General features: G+C 34.4%; 1 protein-coding gene and 1 long non-coding RNA gene across 2 annotated transcripts; one reads left to right on the top strand and one right to left on the bottom strand.

Annotated features, from left to right (window-relative positions):
- Nucleotides 1-8,934, bottom strand: LOC108365668 (uncharacterized). The gene is made up of 3 exons (XR_001847981.1): nucleotides 8,923-8,934; nucleotides 4,194-4,196; nucleotides 1-75 (listed from the first exon to the last, which is right to left on the bottom strand). It is a non-coding gene; the product is annotated as an uncharacterized LOC108365668 (long non-coding RNA).
- On the top strand, nucleotides 1,728-27,952 carry LOC108365667 (transcriptional regulatory protein RCO1-like). Its single transcript, XM_017619765.1, has 4 exons — nucleotides 1,728-1,732; nucleotides 1,952-1,958; nucleotides 19,098-19,103; nucleotides 26,871-27,952. Exon 4 carries the CDS (start codon nucleotides 26,921-26,923, stop codon nucleotides 27,683-27,685), a length of 765 nt encoding a protein of 254 aa, XP_017475254.1. The 5' UTR covers nucleotides 1,728-1,732; nucleotides 1,952-1,958; nucleotides 19,098-19,103; nucleotides 26,871-26,920; the 3' UTR covers nucleotides 27,686-27,952.

The raw sequence follows: 27,952 nt of genomic DNA, 5'->3' as shown, positions 1-27,952 counted from the left end.
GTACGAGTCAAACGGATCTCAGAATCGGATTCAGCGGGTCGAAACACATGTTGGTAGGTTGGTCTGGTTAAAAACCTACCCCTTTTTTGTGCCGGTGTTACTTAAAATGTTTTTATAGGCATTCAAAGCGGAGACTTCTAGTCTTGACCTGAAGTTGTTAAATACAAAACCTACTGATGAAAAACATATTTAGGCTGAACTGTCAAAAGGTAAGCCATTTGAAGATAATGACCCATATCTCCTCCATTACAAAAGATTTGAACTTCTTTCACCACCACGTCGGATAAAGTATAACTTTTTCGATTTGAGTAAGTTTTGAGTAGATTGATTTAAAAAATTATGTAACTTTTTCTTAAAGCTATCTGTTTCGATTACATTAGCGATGCTTCAAAATTCATAACCAAGTTCTTACCATCAATTCGATATTTAAAATTTTTCGGGATCCCGGGATTAGCTTTCGTTTTCGGGACCTCGAAAACACCGGGATCCCGGGATTGGCCTCCCTAGCCTTGGCTCATATACATATACTAGCAGACCCGGTCAACTTCGTTCCGCCAAAAATTAATTTTTTGATTGAAACATTTGGTCCAACGTTTTCACCAACAATTCACGTTCACGTTTGGTTTTGTGGTCGTCACAACGCATATCCTCAATTGCCGTCTTAGACACTCCACACATTATGCGCCTAATCAAAGAGAGTAATCGTTTCGTCATGCCGAAACGAATGCATGACGACTCGACTTCTCCTCAAATAGTTTTGCAGCGAAATATTGCATAATTGCTTGTGGTTTAATATAATTTGAACGAATTTTAGCACGAAATCGGTTATTTTCAATTATTACCTATAGAAATAACAAATAATTTTTATTTCCAACACAAAAATGGTCTACAATGTTGGGCGCTTCGATTCAGGAAGCTTTTATGAGTAGGCGAAAACATGATTATGAATGGTAATGTACAGAGCTGCATTGAAATACATGTGTTCGGCATAAAAGCTTCACACTTTAGTATGCCGAAACGATTCGATTCGGCGCTAAATGAACGGAGTGCCTTAGATCAGAACATCCTAAAGTGGGTTCCGCGGAACATAACCCCACGTCTCCACCTTCCACAGATTCTGTTAAAAAAGCTGTGGTAAGAGAGAAATGTCAGGTAGAGACCGAAAATTTTCACTGTTAAACCATATCTGTCCCGCCGAATTCCTTACAATCGCTGTCTTAACATCAGCTGTCATTTCGTAGTTTGACAACTCAGTTTTCATTTTACCGCGCCATCTACATTGGGTACAGATCGATCTGATTGGCTTGATGCCATTTGCCATTTTTATGCAAACTGAATATACAAAATTTATGTAAAGTACATGCAAAAAATATGCAAGAATTATGAAAAGTATATCAAAAAGGTTTATAAAACGCGCATATCTGTTATGCAAGAATTTAAGTAACACCTAAAAAACAAGAGCGAAGTCTTTTGCACTTGTGGCTATGTTATTAAGATTTCGGAGAAAATTAAACAAGTTTTGTTAAGCGCATATCTCATTTTGTTTTAACTTGTAGTTGGTTTGCTCTTTAAAATACTTTAGAGTTGTATCTACTATTGCAATATACAACCGTAATTTTTTCTAAATTTTCAACTGAGAGGATCTGTCGTTTGTCGTTTAAAATAAATTTATAAGCGGAAAATGGTCGCAACTAGTAATTGGTGCAAAATTATATTTGGTCTAAAACAGCTGGTTGATGGATAAATCAGTATGTTCTGCCAGAGGATCTCTTAAAATCGCCGCTATTTGCCTTAATTCGAAGAATAAGGGGTTTTTCTACAGAGCCACAAATGTGGCTCGAATGTTAATACCATAGTTCCCAGGAACGTTTTCTAACGATTTCTCGAATTCTGTTACAATGCTATAGATACGCCAGTTGCATATGCCGTTCCTCTAATTTCTGTATAGAAGCTGGCAAGTTGACAAAATGCGTTTTTTTGAATAGTAGAGATGTTAGCAAAGATTGATCTCGATTTGCATTTTGCACAGTCTCAACACACTCCGCATCAGGAGTTAGTGCTTCAAGAACCTAAAAAATTTAAAATGATAAACCATAATATCTTTCGTGAAGTGTATATTAGGTACCTCTTTAATTTTAAAATAGTTGTCCGCATAATATAAAGCTGCATTAATCCAAGTGCCCCATCTGGTAATAATCGGACTTGGTGGTAAAGGAGCATTACCCATAATTTCTTTCTACAAAGATATTCGGGCAGGCGATTTCAAAAATACTCTTTTTACAGCTGAAATGAAATCATTAACGTTTGGAAAAAGTAAACAGATTTTTTCAGCAACCTCGGTGAAGTCCGTGGGCTAGGCAAGTCAAATGTTTAAGGTTTTTGTAAAACACTTTGAGATGTTTTGCTGCCTTAATCATATCAGCTGCATCAGTTAGTAGAAGTAAAATTTTGTCTGCATTATTTCCATTTGGCTATAGTTGAGGAAGAGAACAATTAATGAAGCGAGCAATAGATTCACTACGCGCGAGCTATTTCTGAACAGCAAAGCAAATGGGATGATGATGTCTCATTTTCGTTAAGCTTTCCTACGATAAAATTCGCAATATAGCGCCCGTTGAATCAGTGGTCTCATCAACTACAATCCAAATGTAATCATCTTGAATGTATCTTTTTATATTTTCTATCGTTTGGTCATAGACGTCTTGAAGACAATTTTTTCGAAGTGTGGACTCATCTGGAACCATACGCTGAGTGTATTTTTCCAAAAAAAATCTGAATTTTGCATTTTGCAATGCATGCCAAGGGACATTCACAGCAACCATTGCCTGGCATAACTCCAAATTAAAGTCTTCGCGTGTTGCCTCTTGATTTTCCTGATTAATAGGGCTGCCCGATATCTCTGTTGCCAAACCGGGACACTTTAGGGAGGGCCTCTCGCTCCCTTCTCTTTCATTTCGACGTGCGAAAGGATGTAGTGAAATTTTATTTTGACAGACAAAAACAAGAACATAAAAACATGAGATCATGAGATCATTACAACGTACGCCAACAAAACAAAACAACTTATCACAACTAAAGCACAGAGAATTTTTCACAATGCATGAACCTTTTTTTATTCTTTATAAAAATACAGTTTATACTAAATATATGAAAAAAAACATAAAAAAATTGTTAAACTTTGTGCTAAACTCGGCAAAATTCAATAAATTTTCAAACAAATTTGCAACATTCTAATCAGACTTTTTATAAAATTTTTTAAAATGAAGTTTTGCAGCCCATTAAATTTTAGTTGATTTTTGGTATTGTTTTTACTGAGAGTTTCTTCCATACAAACTATGTTCTATAATTCTTTTTATATGGAGGACACTGTCAGCAAAAAAAAATGCTAAAAATCAACGAAATTTGCTGGCAACTTCAGACGTGTACTTTATTAATTGGCCCAAAATCTACATTTTCAAAATTTTTCTAAAAGATCTGACTAGAAATTGTGATCTGATGAAAGAGCCTTCGAGCCAATAATTTTGTACGGCACTGTACTCTAGGTTTCATGAAAGAAAAAAATTCAAGTACAAGATAACATAAAAATATCAGTCATATTTTTCGTTGCTGTGAACTTGTTTCAAAACTTCTGTCTTTTCCTTAATATAATTGTAAAACTCTGTGCACGTCATTTTGAACGTATTTGGNAAATTTCTCTACTTATATGTTTGGCTTTTCTTTGTTTTATTTTTCCAACGTCAAAAGCTGGATTTTTTTTTTGAAAAAGTTGGTACAACAAAAAATACGAAACACGTTTTCTGTCAGATAGCTAACATGGCGGATAAGAAGAAGAAGTGAAACTACCTTCTAAAAATTATTGTATCATGGGTACATATACGAATCATCAACTATTGCTTGTGCAAAGTTCAACTATCTCGAAATGTAACTATTTCACAAATTAAACCGGTGCACTGAGAGAAAGAAGTTTAGAATTAAAAAAGCGTGCTAAATTAAAAAAATACGCATATGAAAGAGCGCCAACCCAACTCGTAATACATTTAAGTATACAAATTTTAGTGTTTAGTATAGAAATATTCACTTCAAATACGCCCATATTAAAATGAAGCGATTTGCAATTACTGATTGCTTTTTCATAATTAAGTTAAAAAAATATTTAAATTCCATGCTGGTTGTAATGGGAATTGAGCTCTGACCCTCTGGAAACTAGCAAATTGTGGCAAGCATCTTCGCGCACTCAGTTACCGCCAGACATGTAAATGTGCATTTAAATGTTGCGTTTGAATCAACACCACGCGTGCGTGTTATGAAAGTATTATTTTTAAATACGAACATTTTCAAACGATAATCAAATAGAAAATATTCATGTTTACTGTGCGTTATTTCCCTCAGTGAATTCATAAAATTTTTCTGAATATTACAACGCGTTTTTTCGCTTAGTGTAGTGATTTTTGAACTTTTATTCAAATTTGTGCAATCAAATGAAAAACCGGGACACTAAAACGAAACCCGGGACAAATAGTCTAAAACCGGGACATGTCCGGGAAAACCGGGACGTCTGGCAGCCCTATGATTAATGCGCTTGCCTTCCTTAAGAAATTTTGTTGCAACATACTGCACTAGCTGCGATTTTCTTGAGCACCCGAAAGCACAAAATTTTTTATAAATAATGCATGAATTTTTTGAAAATTACTTACGAATTTGTTGCATACTTTGCATTTGATTGAATTCTCACTGATCTGTAAAGTTCCATCTTTAATTATATTAAGTCACTTTTTGAAAGCATATTTTTTTAAGGATTTGACATATTTAGTTTATTTTAAGCTAAGTTATTTTAAGTATGAGTACGACTCGAATTGAAATAATTATGTTCAGCGAAAAGGTTTAAATTTTGGTCGATTAAAAAAGCATACTCAGCAGAATTATAAATTGCAGTTAATTTTAAAGTACAGTTCAATACAGTACAGTACACAGTATACAGCCAAAATCAGTCTAAATTTATAATACTTTATTTATAGGGAATATTCAACAAAAAAGGTATAAAAATATGCAAAATATATGGAAATATGCAAAACATAGTAAGACCAAATTAACTCATATTCTGCTATAATGAGCTTCTACCCAGGTCCGGACTTTCTGAGATGCTAAACAAAAATATACACTTGCATACGAATCCGAGCTCATGTGATATGTTATGACAGCAAGTTGCCCACATGAGAAAGCGGTACAAAGAAATTTGACAGATGTTAAGACACATTTAGTAGAAAATGGAGACGTGGGCTAAGGGTTCCGAAGAGAAGTCACCGGGGTTCCGCGAAATTAATTTTGGTATGAATAAGCACGGTTGTCGGTTTGAGTTGCACAAAGAAAGAAAAGTTCTATAAAAAGCTTGACCGTGACGCAGTTATCTATTTTCAAGTATACATATGTACTCGTAGTTGGTATGATTGCCGTACTGAGTGCCATACCTAAATAAGAGCGTTGAGCTTGCGCTTGACAGCTTGTTTATTTTCTAACCGGTATGTGTTGTTGGCGGCTGTAGCCAAAGGGTTATATACAACTTTCTACAAGGAACGCGATGAATTGCCAAATAAAATGTGAAATGTCATAACTGGGCACTTGGTCAATCACCTGAAATCTTTGTCAGATTATTTTTCGGATGGTAGTAGTAATATCGGGACAAACATCTGGTATTTCTTCATAGCATTTCCAAAATACTATATGTCTGTCACCAAATATTATAATATTCTTCAGGAGACTACGTGAGCAATCTCGTATTTTTACCTTCCTTTTATTAACTCGGGATGTAACTATGTAATAGTGATGCGCCTAAAAGATGCACCGATTTCTATTCTCAAGTTACATATCTGATGACAGTACGAATGGCAATTATAATAGGGAGATTTTAGTTTTTTAAACTATAATTTTATTCTATCACTGTAGCCTGCCACAAGAATATTAATGAGTCTTGTATTGCTTCACTTTGAATACGTAATTGCGGCTTAATGAAATCGTCGCGCATACATATAAATATACTGCCCTTCAACCAAGCTAGTGCTAGTGGTGGCATGGTTGTGGGTTGCAGCGCGCTTTGGTTGGCTTGGTTACTAATGCCGTCTTTAAGTACTAAGTAGTACTATATGGGTACTTTTGAATTTGCTACTGAAATTTCTTATTTTAAAATTAATAATGCGAAAATGTTTGGAAATTAATTTTAATTGGAAAATAGTTGCGTATCTAATGAACAAAACTTTGTAAAGGAAACAACTTTACGTCACAGCTTATCGGATTTTAATTAAAACTAAAAAGTTTCAATGAAGTATTTCCGACATTGACTTGCCCAAATGTACTAATTGGATATTTAGACCTATAATATTTTGGCGGCGTATACAAGTGTTCGCTTTTGGGGAAATGAAGCGATACGACCATGTTAAGATCATGGAAAAGCTACAATAAATTGGGTTTTAGCAGCTGCCTTCATTTCGAATGCGAGTTTACTTAGGCCGAAATGAATCTGATACAACTGTCTTCACTCGATGTTGAGGCGGGCTAATCACCTTTAAAGGGCACCAATTAGATTGTCTGGAAAGGCATTGAAGGTCGCAGATTCTTATCAAACTAAGGTCACAAAAATGTTTGCTGTAAACTCCAATACCTTAGCGTTTTCCGCGCTTCTCAATGGTGGATACAAAAAGCAACGCTCCCGATCTTGTTGTCATTTCGTGGACTGCTTTGGTTATAGTAAAGGTCAGCGATCTAGAAACGAGTATTTATGTATAAACATTGGCAAGTTTATTCATAAACGTGGCCTTTACACGTTGGCGAAGGCGAGTACCGCAGACGATATAGACAAAGCGCAGCGAAGTAAAATGCAGCGGCTCCGGTGGCTTGGCCATGTCGTTTGAATGGACCCCGACGTTCCAGCTCTGAAGCTATTCAACTCGGAACTCGCTGGTGGTAGCAGAAGAAGACGGAGGCCCCACTGCGATGGAAAGACCTAGTGGAAAAGGACTTGGCTTCACTTGACATTTCCAATTGACGTCAGTTGGCACAAAAGAGAAACGACTGGCGTGCTTTGTTGAACTCGGCCAAAATAGCTTAGGCGGTTACAGCGTCAAATAATAAGAAGAAAAATTTGCAAGCATACAGTAATTTTCTAGCGGGTTCTTTCTTTAGCCTTCCGCTTCATCGCAAGCTTTCCATGCTGATACCCAAGTATCTACCATCATCAATGTGACACCATTAAACGAAGAGAGCTAGAATTGTGGCTTGTAGTCGAGCCTGCCAACTCTATCTTTATGATAAATATGGCATCTCAGAGCTAAGGAAAGTTGACAGCGCTGTTTGTAGTTTTCCTTCGTGGCGAAGGCGGACATTGTTAGATGGGTATGTTACCCGCTTTACCTCAATGGTTTGCCTCAGAAAGGACACTATTTGTACGTCATATCAGTAAATCTGGCTGGTTGTGCTCCAAACATACACTTTGACCTCTTGTTGTGCCAGATGAAGGTCGAACCCTAAGTGAACTTATAAATAATCAACTTCAATGGGCTGCTGTTGTAGAGAATCCAAGGAATACCTGCGCATTATTTTTGAGACATTCTCTAAAATTCCAAACTGCCTAACCCCCAATTATTTCAGTCGAGTTCCTAGATGAACCGAGCGAATTTCGTATTTGCGGGATTCAACTTAGGAACTTCAAATTTCGTTTTTCAAAATATCAAAGCTTGCTTAAAAAAATTTATCTTTCGCCATAGAACTCATTTATGCTCGCCGAAAGGAGAAAGATAGCTTCTCAAAAAGCACAACGCTACGTAAAGGTGAAAAGACGCCAACACCATTTTGTTTTTTTTTTAATTTAGTTTTTGATACGGAATGGCAGGTAATACGAAATTACATAAACTTTTTGTCTCTCCTGAATAATTTCAAAAAATGGACTTGACACCTTTTCATCATTAGGTAACAATAAATAATATTTAAAATGTTTTCATAATCGGCAGTATGTATGTATGTAAATAAATATGGAAAATTGTATAAAAAATTTACTTACAAATAATTACATTATAATTACAAAATTCATTATGTAGTCGTACGTTTATGCGAGCACTTTTGCTTTGTAGTTAATACGCATTTGCGTAGCGCAATAAAATTCATTTATCTTCTTCAAAGTGAAGACTTCTGCATGGATTCATAAAAAAATAACTGGAAAAGTGCACCAAAAAAGGAAAATGGATAAATGTAAGCTATTATCAACCGAAAAAAACAAATGGCAGCGGAAGAAGAGCAGCTATGTATGTATGTTTTAATGCCGTCGCACCAACACAAACCCAACTGCGTCTGCTTGAAATGGTCCGATTGTCTTCGCATTTGTCTATCTGTCTTGCCTGTCTACATATCCTCTGCAAGCACACATATTATGCGATTGTAAGATTTATAATATTAAGTTTTATTTTTTTTATTTTTTTTTGTTCCGGAGCTTGCAGCAGCGCGTACGCCAGCATGAGGACGAAGAAAAGTACGAGCAGAGCAAAGGATTTCAAATATCACAAAAGTCGAGTGGCACATTAAAATACGAAATGACAGCGCACATTATTTTCATTGCTGCTACATTTATAAGGCTGGCCTTGTGCATCACACACTTGCTATGTACATAGGTATCTCTGGTGATAGAACGATACGAGTACCGAGTACAGAATATCGATACTTTTCATGAGTACTGAGTAGTATCGAGGACTCGATACTTTTTGACAAGTACTGAGTAAATATCGCGAGCACCGAAAAGCATCGCCTTTTTAAAAACTTGTTTAGGTAAATGTTTTTTTTTCAATTACATTGAAAAATGTTTAAAAATGACCCCATGGGCATAACGTTCATTTACTTTAATACTGTCATAACTCAAAGAACCGAAAAATTAATATATATTACTTTGTTCTGGTGATCTACTGGTAATCGCTATGACATTTTTATACAACATAGAAGAAGAGGTAGCAGTCATGTGGACATTTGGCTCGGTAAAAACTTCTTAAATAATTGGAAACGAATATCTTGTCATACCTTCGATAAGACTGGCCTATATAAAAAAGTGGTCTTTGCTTTGAACCAGACCCACATATCGACATATATTGAGGTCCATTTGACTCCTACACCTCCTAAATTTGGAGTTAATGGCGAAAATTGTGGAAAAATGACAAAACCGAGTCAAACGGACATCAGATTCGGATTTAGTGGGTCGAAATACGTGGTGGCAAGTGGGTCTGATATAAGCACATACCAATTGTTTTTTGTGCCGGTGTAAGGAATGGGTTAGAAGGGTGGTCTTCGGCTCGATGACTTGGCAATTCTGCAGAATAACGGAGCCTTCGTTTTTCAATGTATTCTACCTTGGTTTTAAATTCGAAATCCAGCCCGATTCCGAAGAAAGGGAGCTTATCAGCTTAAGAGCTTCAAATGAGCCTTTTGCTATAAACATTTGTTTCACGCTTTTAAACTTATTGCAAGTTCTTTTCAAAAACTCCGTTAGAAATTCTTGTTAGATCAGACTTCAGCTATTAAAAGCAATGTCTATTCAATTTACAAAAAGAAAGAGGTCATGTTTATATGTAAACAAAGCAATCTAATTTTTGTTAACTTTTCGCGTTTGCCCTAAAAATACTTGGAAGTACGAGTATTATCGATACTTTTTTGCAAATATGAGTACTGGCATCGATTCTTTTTTAGAGTATGATAAATTAGTACTAGTATCGATACTTTACTAAAAAGTTCTATCACTAGGTATCTCTAAGGACAATGCAAGAATAGGAAATGCGAAAATAGTAGCCAAACAGGAAAGAAGGCGTAGAATAAGCAAAAGAAGTCATTGCAAATAAATTGAAATTGCAAGCAGATTTATGATAACCGTAATTTTTGCTGCCGCCCACAACTTTTGCGCCGAGTAAGACTTAGGGCAGCGCATTGAGACTTTGAGCAAAACCATCATAAAAATTATGATTATTTGTTATTGGTATGGATTTATAGGTGAAGCATTAGTTGTTGTTTTCCCGCTGTTGACCTGTGGTAAGAAAATGCGATTTGGCTTTATAGTAATGAAATTACCAAGGCACATATTATCAGACCTGAACATTAACCTTAAAATTTAAAATTTAAATAAAAAAATTTGGATCTAAATCGGCGAACACATGAAGTTCTGAATCTACTTTTTTATGGTCATACAGTTAAAAAACTAATTTGGGATGGCTCGTTTCTGGCTATTAGGTTTCAGTTTTCTTTAGAAACATCTTCTTTGGAACACCTTTGGTTCAACTTTCTAGGAACATTCAAACGCGGGAAGGGTTTTCGAATCGTATACATATTAGAATAGGCACCTATCTAAAAAATATTCGAATGAAATAGGTTGGAAATTAAATTAACCAAAATGTGGAAATATAAATATGTATGTATAATGGTACACATATGTTTGAAGTACAGTTCATTTTTCAAAAACTAGGATTGTCGTCTATATACATAACAAATATAACGATTCTAAAAAACATATACTTAATCAAATGGTCGAGAAGAATTTCATAAAGATCTGTTTTCAAATATGGCAGCAACCAATTTTAAGGCAAAACATACTTAAACTGAACAAATTTTACGTTATCTTAAAGCAAATCAGAACGGAACGAAAAATGACACTGAAGATGGCACAACGCCGAAACCGGTTTGTCTCCAAACCAAATTTGACAAGGGATGACGGAAATTCGTTCCATAATACATAATACAGCAAATCAGAACCTTTTTAAGAAAGAATTTAACCAATAATATGTATTTTATAACAGAAAAAACTTGGCGACCTACGCCTTTTTGAGCAGAAACTTTTTGCTTTTTACTTTTGAAGCATTAAAAAAAATCAAACACGAAATATACTCTTGAAGCTTGAAATCCCAAAAATCCACAAAAAAATATAATAAATAGGAACGAATACGTTCGGGGAGGTGCCGAAAATATCTTTAAAAGTCATGGAAATTTCCCAAAAAAAACATAATTCTGATAAGCCCCAAAAATACTAAATGAATTTCAAAAATAAACATAAAATCACAAAATAACCACAAAACTTAACGATAAAAATCTCGAACCCAAAACGAATCCAAAAAATTGCGAATAATTCCCAAACACAGCAAAAAAAATTTAAAAGTTACCCTAAAAATTACAAAAGCAACCGCAAAAATTCACGAATAAAATTGGAATATTCTTGAACTGGTTTCGAAAATCGCGGTAAAACCCAAAAGTCTCGGGGGAATCAAAAACTCCCGAAAAAATCAAACAAGTCCAGAACAATATAACACGAAAAGTACAAAATAAAATGGTAAGAGTTCACGGAAAATCCCGAAATCCCGATCCCAATAATATCGAAAAAATCCGAAAACCCCTAAACGCAACTGGATAAATCCCTAGAATACCACGAACGGTCACAAAACGCTAAAAGACTAAACTGAAACAAGAAAAAGTAAATTGCCTTTTTTCGAGCTTGCATTCATCTTTTTTAGGTTAAATATGATGATTGCCATTAGAAAACAATTTAAGAACAAAAAAGTATTTATCAACTTAGACAAACAAGCCAAATAATAAATGGCTGCATTTAACTTTCGCGTACTTAACTTCACTCATAGTAGCACACCATGGCGTATACGTAATATTTCGTTAGGGATTCCAAAAAAAGCGCACAGAGCGCATTTATCGTCACATTTTTAACGCCTTATTTATTTTCAATCAATATTTATGATGCATTGCATTCCTTACCAGCTCACTTTTACCAACAATTTTTCTCGCAATAGTGACGGGTCTGCACAGTCGAGTATTCAAGCATCAAAAGTCAGCAAAAAATGGGGTGTCGAGGGAAGCGTGAAAAATTGCATATCGCATTGCAGTGCATTGCAATGTTTTATTGATATTTGCATTTACATATTATTGTGTACTTAGAAGAAAGGCGCTTTTAAAACAAAACAACAACAAACTAGCATGCAGCCACAAATCAAAAATATAAAGCTGTAGCGATGCGAAGGGTGCCTTCTCATTTTGTATGTGTGCAACTTATACTCACTCAGAGGCATCCAAGTTGGGTTATGCAAATGCAAACATACATACCCTGGTAGACCGCCTTACACGATTCTCCAATACACATGTACAATGTTTCGAAAAAACTAATACATATGCAAAATAATTTCGCTCTTCTTGTTAAATAGCAAAACTTTAAAAATATATATTCAGTTCTTCCCACTCATAGTAAATGGCATACATTTTGTAACAAATTTTTCGGAAAGGAGAGAAAGAGACAACTGCCTGTGTAAGAGGTTGTTAGTGCCGCAAAACTTACAGACAAAAGTAATTGATATTTCAACTCGGTTCGGAAAAAATTGCGTCGATGTCATTCAAAAACCTTTTATGCCCTTTAAAATTTGTTTAGGAAGTTCATATAAATATTAATGTGATATTAATATAATGGATCAAACACAGAAATAAGTAAAAATTGTCTATTATAACATCAAACATACCGAGTACATCATAATGAATTCTTTTCAACGAGTTCTTTTAAACAAGTTCTTTTTAGTGAGTACTTTTTCGACTAACCTTGTCCATAACTTTTATTTACATATATCCTGAGAAAATAAAGTTTAATGTGGGATGCGCATTCGCAAACTCGCGAAAATAAATTAATGAAATAAGAAGAAAATAACTGAGTGTAGGAATAAAGGTAAGAATAATGAATAAGCTAACGTTTCAAAACTGTATGAGCAGGGGAAAAACGCAATTTGAAAAAAATGTGAAGAAAATAAAAGAGCTTCACGCCGGTGTGCAAAATAGTTTCGTGCAAAATAATCAAGTGAGTGAAGTGAGTGAAGATATAGATCTGGATGACCAGCAGATTGTTGAGGAAGTGAATCTAGATTTTGACGAAAGCTTAGGTAATGTGTTACTCGCAACAAGCGGTCAACATTTGGACAAATGTAGAGAGGTAAAGAGTTGGGCCATAAGACACAACGTTCCACATGTCGTTTTGGACGACTTACTTAAAACTTTACGTAAAGTTGGTGTTGATAGTTTGCCGGAATGTGAAAAAACTTTAATGGGTACAGATAGAAAACCCATTTCAATTCAGAGATTCCCGAATGGTGAATTTTTGTACTTTGGGATTCAGCATCATTTTTCTAAAAACTCGTTTCCTAGCTTAGTTGATAGGGAAAAAATTGTAATTGATATTGGAATTGACGGGCTAAAATTATTTAAAAGCTCTAATCGTGTGCTCTGGCCAATCCTAGGTACTATTGTGGATTGCGCGAATAAGCCATTTACAATTGGTTGCTTTTCGGTAATGACCAAGCCAGATTGTATCGATGACTTCTGAAAAGATTTTTGCCATGAGGTAATTTTTTTAAAGCAAAATGGTATCAAAACCTGGTCGAAACTAATTACATATTTTTTAAAACAGAAAACGCACATATACACACTGAAGGGCGCTTCTGGAGACGTGGATCTTGTTATGCGCAAATTATTTGCGGACGAATTGTTGTATTTTTATAATTGGGATGGCAGAAAGGAAAAAAAGCGTTGTCTAACCTAAATTTAGTCAACCAGATTTTATTTGCTAATATATAACATATGTAGATATACGTAATTTTTATCTTACCCCTTTTATATCATTTTTAGACGTGTTTGTGACAAAACGTCGACTGCAGTTCGAAAAAGAGGTGAAGAAAGCCGTGGAACCCAGCCACAATCGCTTTAAATATACGAAAGCAAAGGTTTAATTTTGTATGATTGAATTAATTTATAAATGTAAGGGACATAAAACTTATACAAAATAATTAAATGTATGAAAAGTTAGAAAAGATAAGAAAAACATTTCATTTGAATAGGATAATCGTGTGGTAACACTACCAGTAGGTTTTGCGGTAATCGCTTGGTAAGACTACCAGTAGGTTTTGCGGTAATCGCTTGCTAAGACTACCAGTAGGTTTTGCGGTAATCGCTTGGTAAGACTACCAGTAGGTTTTGTAGTAATCGTTTGGTAACACTACCGGTAGGTTTTGCGGTAATCGTGTGGTAAGACTACCGGTAGTTATTGAGGTAATCACTTCGTAGGAGTACTGAAAGAGTGAACAAGCTATATTTGGCTGAGTATGACATACGTGAATGTTAAAAGAGTACAGATACTCAACAAGATTTACGACAAGAAGAGAGAAGTTATACATAAGGAGACATATTTGACTAGGGTGTTAAAAGAAGACAAAAACTCACACGTATAGAAGACTATAGGGTAATTTCTGCACACGGGCCTTAAGAAACTCATATGAACTTTGCCCGATACATAAGGTAAAGCTCCTGGAGAATTCATGGGATATTTAGCTAATAGCTGTCTACCAGGGTACTTACCTGCATACAAGTACACACATTCATTTAATGAATGTATATATGTATGTAGGTACTATAGTTGATTTTAAACATCGCCTGCATTTGCTTATTATTTTACTCCTGTTTTTTTTTTGTTTTGCTTTATATAAACTGCGTTTAGAGCTTGCTGCTTTTGCATTTCATTCCCCCAAGTGCCAAGTGGTTTTAGTGCAAGCATTGCTTTCCGAAGTTTGTAATTTTGTGATATTCTCATTGTGAATGGGCATTTTGCACTGAACATACCCAAAAGTGACAGATGTCAGCTGCTCATTTATCAAAAATTTATTGGAATTTTCGTGCGATTGAAGCCAAAAGTTTATACGGCAAGTTTTGATGCAATATGTAAGCATTTTTTGCAATATTTTTGAATTTTTTTTATGTGTGGTTCTTCAGAAACATATGATTTGACACTGAAATACTAAGTTAATGTCTGTCACTATGGCAATATTTTAAATACCTCAATAAATTTACCAGAATCCAAATACCACATATCTGTCGCCGTTATAAGAGTAAATATAATGAAGTCGCTAAAAAGGCCAACTTAACTTTGCTTCCTTCTGCCACAACGTACTCTGTCAACAGGGTTTTCAGCTTACACTTATAGAAAAAAACAAATTCATGTCGAAATTGGAAGCTACTCCAGAAATGCGCATACAGCTTTCAGACATTGAGCCTTATGAATAAAAACTAAGCAATTGCTTTTTCTTAAAATTTCAGACCTTTTACTCGATTTATTCAAATAAATTTTACTTGTTTACTATTTTACACAATAACTAGTAGGCCCGGGCAGACGTTATCCTGCTACACACCGATTACACCGATACAGGTTACATGCATCGTAGATATTGTTTTTTACGTTTCATTTGATATCGAAATTTACAAAAGATTGTTATTATTGTTCACTACGTTTGAAAAAAAAATATCTCTGGTCACGGTTCAAACATCAGCCAGTGGAATGGATAACATTGGAAGTTGTCCAAATGGTCAAATTGTCAAGATTGTATGAAATAAAAAAACAATACACACCCACAAAATTACATTGAAATCGGTTAAGCTGTTTCGGAGATTAGTGTAAACGAAAATAGTGACACGGGATTTTTATATATTACTAGCAAATACCCGGCGTGCTTCGCGACGCCTCGTGAGTAATTTTGCCTCAAAGTTAAGGAGGAACCGTATTGAAACCCAAATGTGAAAACCTCTTCAGGGGAAGAATTTTGCCTTTATTAGTATCCATAATTCATCTGGCCGGCAATTGTATCCCTAGTACATATGTACATATAATGTGTTGTAATGGATTGTTAAAAATAATAAAAGTTAAGATCTATCTTCACAAATCAGTGCCGTATCAGTTCAGTATCATTGCCAATCAGCATCGATCAGTGATACCAATTCACACATATCCGTAGTATGTCGTCCGGAACTTTCAGTAAAATGAAGTTCATTGAAACCAAGATGACTTATTTTACTAATGATCAATTGGCAATTATTGCCAAATTATATAATTCTGGATAATTCCGTACCAACTCGATTAATTTTTCCTCCATATCAAATAAAAATTTGCAACCGTCAGTTCGTCAGTGAAATACACAAACAAATCTTTGCCGAGTTAACTACACTCATTTTTTGTTTAAATTTAAGCATATTAAAAGAGGTGAAATTTGTTTGTTGAATTCTAAACACTTAAGGCCAAATTCACAGTGCGTAGTTAACTCAAAATCGGCAGTTGACTACAGATTTTCAGTGTGAATTTGGCCCTTAGGGCCCTTAATATAACTATTTTAAAGTATAGTTAAATCATTACTTAAACTTAACTACACAAATTTCTATAGATTTTCTTAGTGCTCACAATTACAGTTTACACATAAAATGTTTAATATTTGCTCTAAACGTTTTTTGTTTAAATTAACGCATATTAAGAGAGGTTACCAGTTTCCTCTCCTAATGTGTGCACATTTAGACACCGTGTTAATAAAATTAAACACGGTCTGTTAACTTTTGCATGCCAAGTTTGGCGTATAGGACAAAATTGCACATAAAATGTACTTAGTTTTTATTGTTAGTAGGGAATGTTTTTTTGCGTTAAAATCGGTTGCAGCTTTAAACATTCCATGTATATATTTTAAAAAATCTCATGTTCAAAAATCCAGTCTTGAACATCTTATGCGTATACTTACACAGATTTTGTTTGAAAATAAACACTTTTCAGGAGCAGTTTTACATGCAGTTTTTAAAGTGTATAACAAAATTGCGGAACGAACGTTGAAGCAGCACTGACGGTAAAAAACGGCACTGTGCCGGACAGTCTGAACAACTCTATTTGGGATTGTGGCAACGAGATTATATTTTTCACTCACACTGATGGGTATGGCACTGATATGTGTAGATAGACTTTTATTGTAAAAATCATCTATATAATTGATTTGAGGTCGATAAATAAACGCTGATCTAATTCCGATTGCAAGCATCGTTTCTATTCGCGCCGCCGCTTCTATTATCCGATTACGGGCCATTGCCCTTGCGGCTCTCGTTTGTCCTGACGAATTTCTTTTAGCTTTAGGCATTTTTAAACACTTCGCACTATTCTGTTATTTTAAAGATTTTTTTATATTTAGTAACGAAATTCCACTTTGTAAATACATCACTGATTTGCTGTTGTTTGTACATGCCACTACAGCATTGGAAAAATGGAATTCAGCTAGACAGAGGCAAGATTCCCATAAAAAACAGGGCTACATTACTTTACCATATCAATTCTAATTTGAACATACTTATGTACATGTTGAACTAACATTGTTGAGTTTTGTTTTGTGCAGAATTTGCATGAAGCGAAATACGTATTTCTTTGTGTATTTATTCTGCATGCTACTACAGCGATGTAAAATTAGGTTACTACACAGAGAAAAAACGCGTTGTAATATTAAGAAAAATTGTATGAATTTATTGGGGAAAATAACGCACAGTAAACATGAATATTTTTTATTTGATTATCGTTTTAAAATGTTCGTACTTAAAAACAATACTTTCATACCACGCACACGTGGTGTTGAATCAAACTGAACATTTGAATGCACATTTACATGTCTGGCTTTAGCTGAGTGCACGAAGATGCTTGCCACAATTTGCTAATTTCCAGAGCGTCAGGGTTCAAACCCCATTACAGGCAGCATGGAATTTAAATATTTTTTTTTTTTTTAACTTAATTATGAAAAAGCATCCGTTAAGTGCAAAGCGCTTCATTTTAATATTGGCGTATTTCAGTTGAATAATTCTATACTGAATACTAAAATTTATGACGAGTTGGGTTGGTGCTCTTTCATATGCGATTTTTTTTTTAAATTTAGCACGTTTTGCACAAGCAATAGTTGATGATTAATATAAGTATGTACCTAAATACGTGAAAATGACATGTACAGAGTTTTACAATTATATTAAGCAAAAGCCAGAAGTTTTGAAACAAGTTCACAGCAACGAAACAAATGACTGATATTTTAATGACTGATATGTTAATGATTACTTATAAGTACCGTGCCGTACAAAATTATTGGCTCGCAGACTATTTCATCTGATCACAATGATTCAAACCACGCCTACTGTGTCAATGAATTTTCGTTTATTTTCTGGAAAGTGAAGACAATTGTGGGAATCTGTAGGTAATTATAGAACAAATACACTTTGGACGGTTTTTCGAAATTGCACTTCGTTTTTGTTTTTTTTGGTATTATAAGAATATTGCAATTTTTGAGAGAAAAATTCGTAACTCGCGACCCATTTGATGAAATTTTTTTTGAGAGTTGCTGAAGCTTTTCCCTTTACAATAAAAAGATTTGCAGAATAAAATTTGCAAAACAATTAATTCTTTAATAATAATAATTTAAACAATTGCAATTATTTATATATTCTAGGCCCGCGATTGCAGTGAAATTTTGGCACAATATACTCTAAACTCTTGTTTTTAAATTCCAAAAAGAAAAAATTGGTCTTTCCAATTTTGACAGTCGCTATCGATTTTTTTCTGACCTTTAAGCCTTGAGTAAATAGCTATTTTCATGTAAGCTTGTGTGAGTGATAGCATTAAAATTTAAAATATGTATACTATTTCGAGTAAAAGTTTTTATTCATATTTAAATTGCACTGCCTTTGATTTTTAGTTATTTGATGTGGGGTTCCATAAAATGATAGGTGTTTAGTAAGGGTTTCATCATCTTAAAAGTTTAAGAACCCCTGCCTTAGATAACCTAACGAAAGCGTTATGTCCGTGAAGAAGTTCCTGCGGCTCGATTGTGAATCGTCCTTGAATCTGTATAGTATAGTTGGTTGCAATTTCAAAATGGGGGAGAATCATTGGTCCACAGAAATCCAATATACATAGACTTATTTCAGACTAAATACCTTAAATGTCTTACAATTGTGTTTGTGGGCATTCATCAAGAATTGTCTTTATTCTCTTTAGTCGCCGTAAAGCAAGCATTGCACTGGTTCTGGTGGTTGATTTAACGGTGGTAATTTGACTTTGATCCCTGGTGTCTCCGAGTGACTTCACTTGACTATTTTTAGAAATAATTCGACTCCAGCGCCACCTTGCGTCTCTTTTTTATACGCTCGGGTGCACAAGGGTATTATAACTTTGTCCACATAACGGTTGTCTGTAACAGGCAAAACGAATCCAGATATAGACAAATGTATACACAAATGATCAGAATGAAAAGAGAAATCGATTAAGCGATGACTGTCTGTCCGTCCGTCCGTCCATCTGTGCACACGATAACTCGAGTAAAAATTGAGATATCTTATCGAAGCTTGGTACGTGCACTTCTTTCTGGCGTAGGACGGACATTATTGAAAATGGGCAAAATCGGACAATAACCACGCCTACCTCCCATATAACGGTAATTTAGAGAATGCTAATTTACTCAAAATTTATGCACCCCGGCTTACCATGTAGCGGTAGCTTTCGGAAAGGTGAAAAACATATATTTAATACTTTCGCCTGGTATTTAATGTTCGGCTCCACCCGAATTTAGACTTTCTTACTTGTTTTCGATAGTATGGCCCCTACCGTAACTAATATTTATATATCTCGAATTTGAGCCAAATCGTATCGTAAATACGATTTTTAGTAATAACTGCAGCGCCACGTAGCGTTTTAAGTTGTGAACCTGAACTATACAGGGACCCACTCAAACACGTAAAAGAATTTCATAAAAATCTTTTCGGTCGTTTAGGAGGAGTTCACTCACAAACAAATGTACCGAAGAATTATGCATATATTTACAAATAGAGGTAAAAGTTTCGAATAGCTCCGACCTTTTTCCATAAGTATGGGGTTGATTTCAAATATTTGCTCACCAAGTTCCAGAACTCTACCACAAATACTTCCAGAGATATGCGGTATGAAACATTCGATTTGTAAGTGAGAGGCTACGGTCTCTTGATATATCGAAATTATTATCAGCCTATAACCATTCTTGGAAAGTCTGCAGTAGGTGTCCAAAATTAAAAAAAAAAAAAATGGTATAGTTGTTCGCGAGATCACCTTTTATAAAAAGAAGAGACTTCTCTGTATATAATTACCATAGATAATAAGGGTGGGGGTGCAATAACACCATCCGCAATAAGGCCATATGGACATATCCTGGATTACGGACGCGACATTCGTACGACTTTAGAGTTAAATAAATCATACGAAAAGTGAAGTCACTTGTGAGAAAAATTTGTCGTTGCGTAGCTTTTATACCGTCCTTTGGTTGACAAAAAATTAGGTGCGCTTGGAACACTGACGTCGAGAAAATCAATGAAAAGGGGGGATAACGGGCGCGACAAAAACAGAATGGTTTCAGAGTACATGTAAAAATGAAAAAAAAACTCAGCGAATCCTGTTAGGTTTTCCTTTATTAAAAATTATTTAAATAAAGTCAAATTATGGACTGTTAAAACCAATTCATTCTTAATCAGAAGCAATTCGTTGTTGATTTAATTTTGAATTAAAATCTGGTAACGGACGCGTAATATCGGACGTGACAGATTTTTCCCCCATACAATATTTTTACTAGTAACACATACTAAATGTAATTTTGTATTTAATTTTTTCAGTTCTTCTCTCCACCGTTTCGCGTTTTCAAAACCTCTCTTCGCCATCTGAATACGAAGTTTAAAGTTATAAAGTTGTTTGAATTCATTTACTTGCATTTTCGGTTTACCTTTTTTGGGAAATGCCCATGTGGTCTTATTTCCATTTTGTTTTGGAAATAAAACCGTATGACGTTGTTTCCAATCCAGAAGTGAAATAAAGTCATATTCTAAATTGTACAAGTGAGTAATAAAGTCATAATTGAAATTACAACCGCTTCAACTAGAAATGCATGTCTGGCCACACTATTTGTGGATCACACTTTTCCTATTAATTGACCGTGGGAGTCTTTCTTTATTATTCAGTCCGGATCTAGAAGAGAATATTCTTGTAGTTTATAAGGAACAATGGTTATAAAGAAACAGAAGAGAATGAAATTATTTGGTATCAGCATATTAATATTTAATAAAATTTTTTCGTAAAACAATTTGCAAAAACTTACTTGGTTTCTCTAGCGCCATTACGTACTAGAGACGTAATGAAAATAATGCGTTCAGATTATCCGGCTCCGGGAACAACGTTCTAATGAATAAGTAATAAATAAACTCTCGCCGTGTGTTAACATTGTTACGGTAATAACTCCAGTTTACGAACACTTGAGAAAATCATTGGAAACCAACAAACTATTTTGTTAAAAGGGGTATCAAATATACACATTTTAAAACCCCAGTATTACGAATCTAGGAACGGAAATTAACTTTTTTTAATATTTCAAAAGCTATCGGAAGAAAATACATTCCGAACATTATTTACGACGTTAACTCCTGGCGGCAACTTCAAGTGCCGTTTTTGCAGTGGGGGGCTTAATTCAAATTCGGCAGTTAACTTTAATTTTTGTACTGAAAACTTGTAGTTAACTGCCGAACCCATCACTGTTAAAATGGCCTAAATCATAAAAACTAACAACATTTCTAAAAAACTATTTTGAGTACAAATAATTAAAATAATTATGATTTAAGTTTGCAAAATTCGGTTATACCATATTCAATATTTTTGGGCGCACAACTCCTTTTTTAGTAGGCAACCTACGGCCGCGCTTCAAAGAGCCAGCTTTAGCCGTACCAACATCTCGGCTACACTATTACCCAAAATGTTATGTGAGCGCCGAGCTTAAGTTTAGTGTTTCTTTGTTCCATATTGAATAAGCTTGTTTGTTCGATTTTGTAAACATATACATATGTATGTACGTATGATACTGAATTATTTAAATTGATACAAATTATTACTAATAAAATGAAATAAATACCCTGCAAACCCTTTTTTCAGAGTTTTCTGAGTTGTAGCAAAATTTTAAAGAATTCGTAAAGAACTCATCCGATTTTTTGCCGAATTTTCTAAAATGAAATGAACTGTGTACACCTCGATTTTTTTACGAAATTTCGGAAGAAAATCGGTAAAGCAATGAAGATAATGCTGCTATGTGAGGAATTTTTTCAGATTTTTCTTTATTTTTCGTACAGAAATTTCTTTACGAGTTCGTGTCAACCCCTTCATCTTTGAAGATTCGTAAAAAAGTCGTTACAGAAATGAGATACTCCTAAAGGTTTCGTTAAGATTTCGAGAACTTTGGTTTGCAGGGTAATGATTTGATATTTCCGGATGTATTGGATATTGAAAAATAAATACCCTTCAAACCATTTTTTCAGAGTATTCTGAATTTTAGAGAAATTTTAAAGAATTCGTAAAAATCTCAACAGATTTTTTGCCGAGTTTTCTAAAATGGAATAAACTGTGCACACTTTGATTCATTTATGAAATTTCGGAAGAAAATCGGTAAAGCAATGAAAGTAATGCTGAAATGTGAAGAATTTCTTGCAGAATTTTTTCAGAATTTTCTTTATTTTTCGTACAGAAATTTCTTAACGAGTTCGTGTCAACCACTTCATATGTACTCACTGGGTATATGTACTCACATAAGTTTTAATTTTGCGGGGGCATAACTTGGCGGGTACACATTTGCTCGCTCCCCCGCACTGCGCTCGCAACCCCCGCTGCAATGCACTCCCCCGAACCCTTCTCCACAAAAACTGGTTTTATGTTTCCCAAACAAAAGTTTTAAAAAGCGCAATAAAACCATAATGGCTCTATTTCCATTTCTAGTTAGAAATAAGGTCGTATCGAAGTTATGGTTTTATTTCCAATCGCCAAGCGAAATAAAGCCATTATGGCCTTATTGCGTATGGTGTTGTTGCACTCCACCGATAATAGGTACAGCCCGCGACAAAAGATAGCACATCAACATTTTTACCAGTTTTGACTACATTTTGGTTGCTTTTTTTAAGGTTCATTAATTTTTTATTAAAGTTCTGCTCCTTATCTAAAAAACCATGTAAGTCCAAATTTCAAACTTTATACAAGAATTAAACAAATTGCACACAATTTTAATCTCAATTCCAAGTATTTTAATTAGAATTTCTAAATTAATTTTCGGTATGAAGTTTTGTAGATTATTAAAATCTAGTATAACAAAGTGACAGTTTCAAGTTGCTAAAAAATCGTGTTAATTTTTGATAATCTTTTTCTGACGTTGTTATGCACTCTTTTCCATATGTATAAAAAATTACCTTGTATGGAAGAAAATGCGTGATACCGTTTTTTAGCAACTTCAAACTTGCACTTAATTTTACCAGAATTCTGTCTTATTACATTAAACGAGCAATTCTTGTATATACATCCCGCGACAAAAGATAGCATATCAACATTTTAATTTCTAGAACAATTTTTGGTATGCAGTTTTATATCTTATTAAATTCTAGTATAATAAAGTGGAAGTTTTAAGTTTCTGAAAAGTCGTGTTGATTTTTGATAATTTTTTGCTGACGGTGTTGTGCCCTCTTTTCCATTTAAGAGATTACTTTGTATGGAAGAAAATGCGTGATACCGTCAGCAAAAAAAAACTCCACGCGATTTTTTAGCAACTTAAAAGTTGCACTTTATCATACTAGAATTTAATAAGCTATAAAACTGCATACCAAAAATTATTCTAGATTATTAAAATTAAAATGCAAGGAATTGGGATGAAAAGTTTGTGTAATTTTTGTACAAAGTCGGAAATTTAGATTTATATGGCATTTCTTAGATAAAGCTATATTTTATATAAAAATAATGAACATTAAAAAATCAAAGGAAAAGTAGTCAAAACTGGTAAAAATGTTGATGTGCTAAATATCATTTGTCGCGGGGTGTATGTAAATATATACATATATCCCTAAGGTTCTCGGAAACGGGTCTAATGATTTTGATGAAATTTTGTATACAGATAATGTTTTCCATTTTAAGGTTATCTAAATAGGTATTATCTCCAAGAGGACTCTTATAAGGTTGCCACCTATTCGAAATTAGTTACAAACTAATAAGAACATCATAATATGGAAGGATTTTATAACTCCCTAATTCAAAATCGCATAGTTTATTTTTTTTGTTTAGAAAATTAAGGTACAATATTACTATTCATGGGTACCTAGAGAAGGTTCTTAAACAATGCTTTCCCTATGTACTAAGTTGTATCCCTTTGGATATTAGTGTAAGGTTGCCGCTTATTTACGATTCTTCACAATTTATGTAAAATATCGCAATATGGGTATCAAATGGGAAAGGTATTGGTGAGAACTTTGGTCCGAAAATATTTCCGATCAGGGTTGCTACGCTTCTATGTAATACAAATTTTTATTTTGTTAATATCAATCAGCATTTTTTTGTATGTATACACAGTACATATACGCTCAAATATGTACTATATACTTTATAGATATCAAAATCCATTCTTTTTCATTTGTTTCCAAAATATTTTTTCAAGGCTATCCAAATTACCAGTATTTGATACCCAAACCTTGAATACTTTAAAAAGTATATGCACTCCTAGCAAAGCTCGGTCAACCTGGTACTAAGCTATAAAACTGCATACCAAAAATTATTCTTGAATTAAAATTAAAATGCTTAGAATTGGGATGAAAAGTTTGTGGAATTTTAATAATTTTTATACAAAGTCTGAAATTTTGATTTCGTTAGATAAAGAGCTATAATTTTATACAAAAATAATGAACATTAAACAAACAAAAGATAAATAGTCAAAACTGTTCAAAATGTTGAGGTGCTATCGTTTTGTCGCGGGCTGCATAACAAAAAGCCAATACCCAAATGCTTTGCGGTGCCTTAAAACACCTTTCGAACTGTAAAACAATCAGTCAATTATATTCTATGTATATCTATAATACGTGTACCGAATTTCAAGAAAATCGGACCATAAATAAGATTTTTTCGAATAGATCGGTCCCTGGTCCACATATTAGAAAAAGTATCGTATATGTTAATCCAGGCAATAAGCTACTACTTACGTACCAAATTTCAAGAAAATCGGTCCATTTACCGGAAAAAAATCCTATATGCTAACCTGGGCAAAAAGCTACTTACATACCAAATTTCAAGCAAATCAGACTATAAATAACATTTTTCGAACAAATCGGTCCTGGTCCACCTACCGGAAACAAGTAAATTGGTTTGACTCTTAACATGGTGGTCGCTGGAAACTATTCATTTACAATATCTCATGAAAATCGGAACGGATGTTCGCGAGATTACCTCTTAAAAAAGGGGCTTCTCTTTATATAATTACTATAGAAGATGCTATTTGGCGTGGTGAAATGTGCTTGTTCGTGGTAGCGGGAAATGCAAAGTTGTGAGCAGCAATACAAAAAGTCAGCATATAGAGAAATCAGAGAGCATACTTTTTTCTTCAGGATAACCTGACAGTTGTGAGGGTTTGCAGATGCCTTGCCATAATCAAATGTCTGTTGACATTTCTAATTAATAAAAAAGAGCATACTTTTTGATTTTAGCTTTGCTTGCTTATTCGTGTTTAGTGGAGTTACCGAACAGCGAACATATACATATGTAGGTACACTAACAACAACGCAAATGAACAGATGCGTGAGCGCACAAATTTTCGTATCTTTGCTTTACCTGCTTCTTCCCGCTTAATGGAAGTTTTTCACTATGTCATATTTTGAAGCCAAAATTTTTCGACATATTTTGACAGAACTCCTTTATCCATAACTTTACCCATAATATTATGTGCCAAAAACAGAGAGATCGCGGATTTATCAGCACACGTACACGACTAAAGACCTATCCTGATCGAAATCGATCAATAAAGTGTTTTTTTAATCTTATTTGACGATGCGATTTCACTTTTTTCACGACAAATGCCAGTGAAAATAAGCCTTAACGCAGCTGGGTACATTTGGCACACACCGCACGTACACACAAACAGCCTTTGTTTTTGAAAAAGTGTAAGTTTTGTTTCACAAATTTGAGTTTAATTAACTAATGTTTTTGAAGCTGAACGTAAGTAATCATTACAAAGTTTAACTGCAAAGAAGAAATATTTCAATCGATTTAAACGTTTTTGATTTATACCAGTTTTAAAAACGATTCGATGATTTTTTATAACATTTTGACATATTGACACGCCCCTTTTATAGGTTCCTTCAAATAATGTTGAAATTATCCTTCCCAGATAGTTCAGCTTTAAAATGCAAAAAACCATTTTCGAATCGGAGCATTCTGTGCGAAGTTACATTATTACATACATATTTTGTGTCTTTATTTTACAAGATGTATAGATATTTCTTGAAGAAAATTTACAGAAACGCAAAGTACTTTTTCAAGCAACAGAAATAAGGAAAAGTATTTCGGGAGATTTTCATTGAGAACTGGTGTTGGATTCTGTAACTATGAGAAAATGCTGTGTATACTGAGTGCCAAACTCACAACCGAAAATCACCGACTAAAATAGTGTGAAGTATACACGATTTTGACAGTTAAAACTCATTCTCACATTTCCTGAATCGCAATTTAGAGTGTACACTTGAAAACTCGCAGTTACAGAATCCAGCCCCACTATATTAAGCGACATAAACAAGTATATCGTCGTTTAAATAGCAAAACCGTGTACCGTGGTATTGCAAAACTTCGTAACTGATATTTGCTCACCGGACGCTCCTGGCATCAAGCATCTTCCGTTCCTACCCAAATATCGATATGTAGATATCATACGTACAGATTTTTAGGAATAAAGGAGAGAACCGTTTTGAAAAAAGACAGGTTTTGCACTATCTTGATACGCGGTTTTGTCCTTTAAACTACGATATTCAGGTAACTAAACTCAACCTGAACTTTGAAAATATGTAGTTTGTTTGTTAAATATTTGCTATTATAACTTTGGCTTTAAACCTTAAAGCCTGAATTAAAATGTGAAACCCATCACTGTGCAATGAGTCGTAGTTAAATTAATTTCTTTAACTATTTTTCTATGTTACAGCAACTCATCAAACCCACACACTTCTCTCTGACGAACCTTTGCTATTGGTAATGCCGCCAACTAATGCACCTCGGGCAATGGATCCTATCCATACTCCTGACCCTGATCCGTTGGCATTTCCAGTAAACAGCAACACTACCGTCTCATCTATGGAAGATTCCTCTGATCCGAATAAACAGGCAAGGAAACAGAAACGAAAAGATAAACATAAAAACAAACATAACGTATCATCAGATACAGAAAAATCACCAAATAAGGAGCACAAACGGAAGCGAAAGAAAAAATTACATGCTCATGAACCAGAAAATCCCAATGAAGGAAACGAAGTAGGCATTCCAAAAATTAAAATTAAATTTAAGACGCTACCATTGCCGGGGGAAGTTACACCAGAAGCGCAGTTTTTTTACGTGTCAGCCGATATGGTTCGTTCAGCTGAAGAGGCATCACGCCCAACTTCGGTGGAAACAGTAGAAGATATAACACCACTTTCCACACAAAAATTGGAGAAAGGCAAATCAGAAAGGACAGTAAAAGTATCGCTCTCTACTCGTAAAACCAGCCAAAGGAAAACAGCTGGTAAAAGAAATTTGCAGTTGGCTCAATCGAAATCAGTAATATTAGCTCAATCAACATTAAATCTTTTTTGTTGCGTCTGTAAGGAAGTGGGTGCTAATAGTAATTGGGTAACGTGTGATGAGTGCCATAAGCACTACCATTTTGTATGCTTAGATCCTCCTTTAAAAAAGACACCAAAAATACGCGGTTACTCATGGCATTGCGCTGATTGTGATCCTACAGATGAGGAGAAAAAATAATCATTATTACTACAAGATATGGGAATTTACATTAAGTGTACTTTAACGGCATGGGTTAATTCTACTTACTGAGTCTAGTACAAGATGAGTTAAAATAAATCAATCAAATTAACCAGCCTTCTTATAATAACGTATGTGTCACGTGAGGTCCACTGGCAAGACATATGCCTTGTGCTTTTATTTTATTTATCGACTCTAATCTTTGAAATTAATTTTCTTTTATAATCTATTCCACTAATTATATTTTAGATTTTGACAAAGGGGAAA

Source organism: Rhagoletis zephyria, unplaced genomic scaffold, assembly GCF_001687245.7.
Source record: "Rhagoletis zephyria isolate East Lansing unplaced genomic scaffold, Rhagoletis_zephyria_1.1 Rzeph_scaffold_01953, whole genome shotgun sequence".
NCBI classification, from domain to species: domain Eukaryota; kingdom Metazoa; phylum Arthropoda; class Insecta; order Diptera; family Tephritidae; genus Rhagoletis; species Rhagoletis zephyria.
Note: the sequence above shows the minus strand (reverse complement) of the source record. Positions and strands in the feature narration are given on the sequence as shown.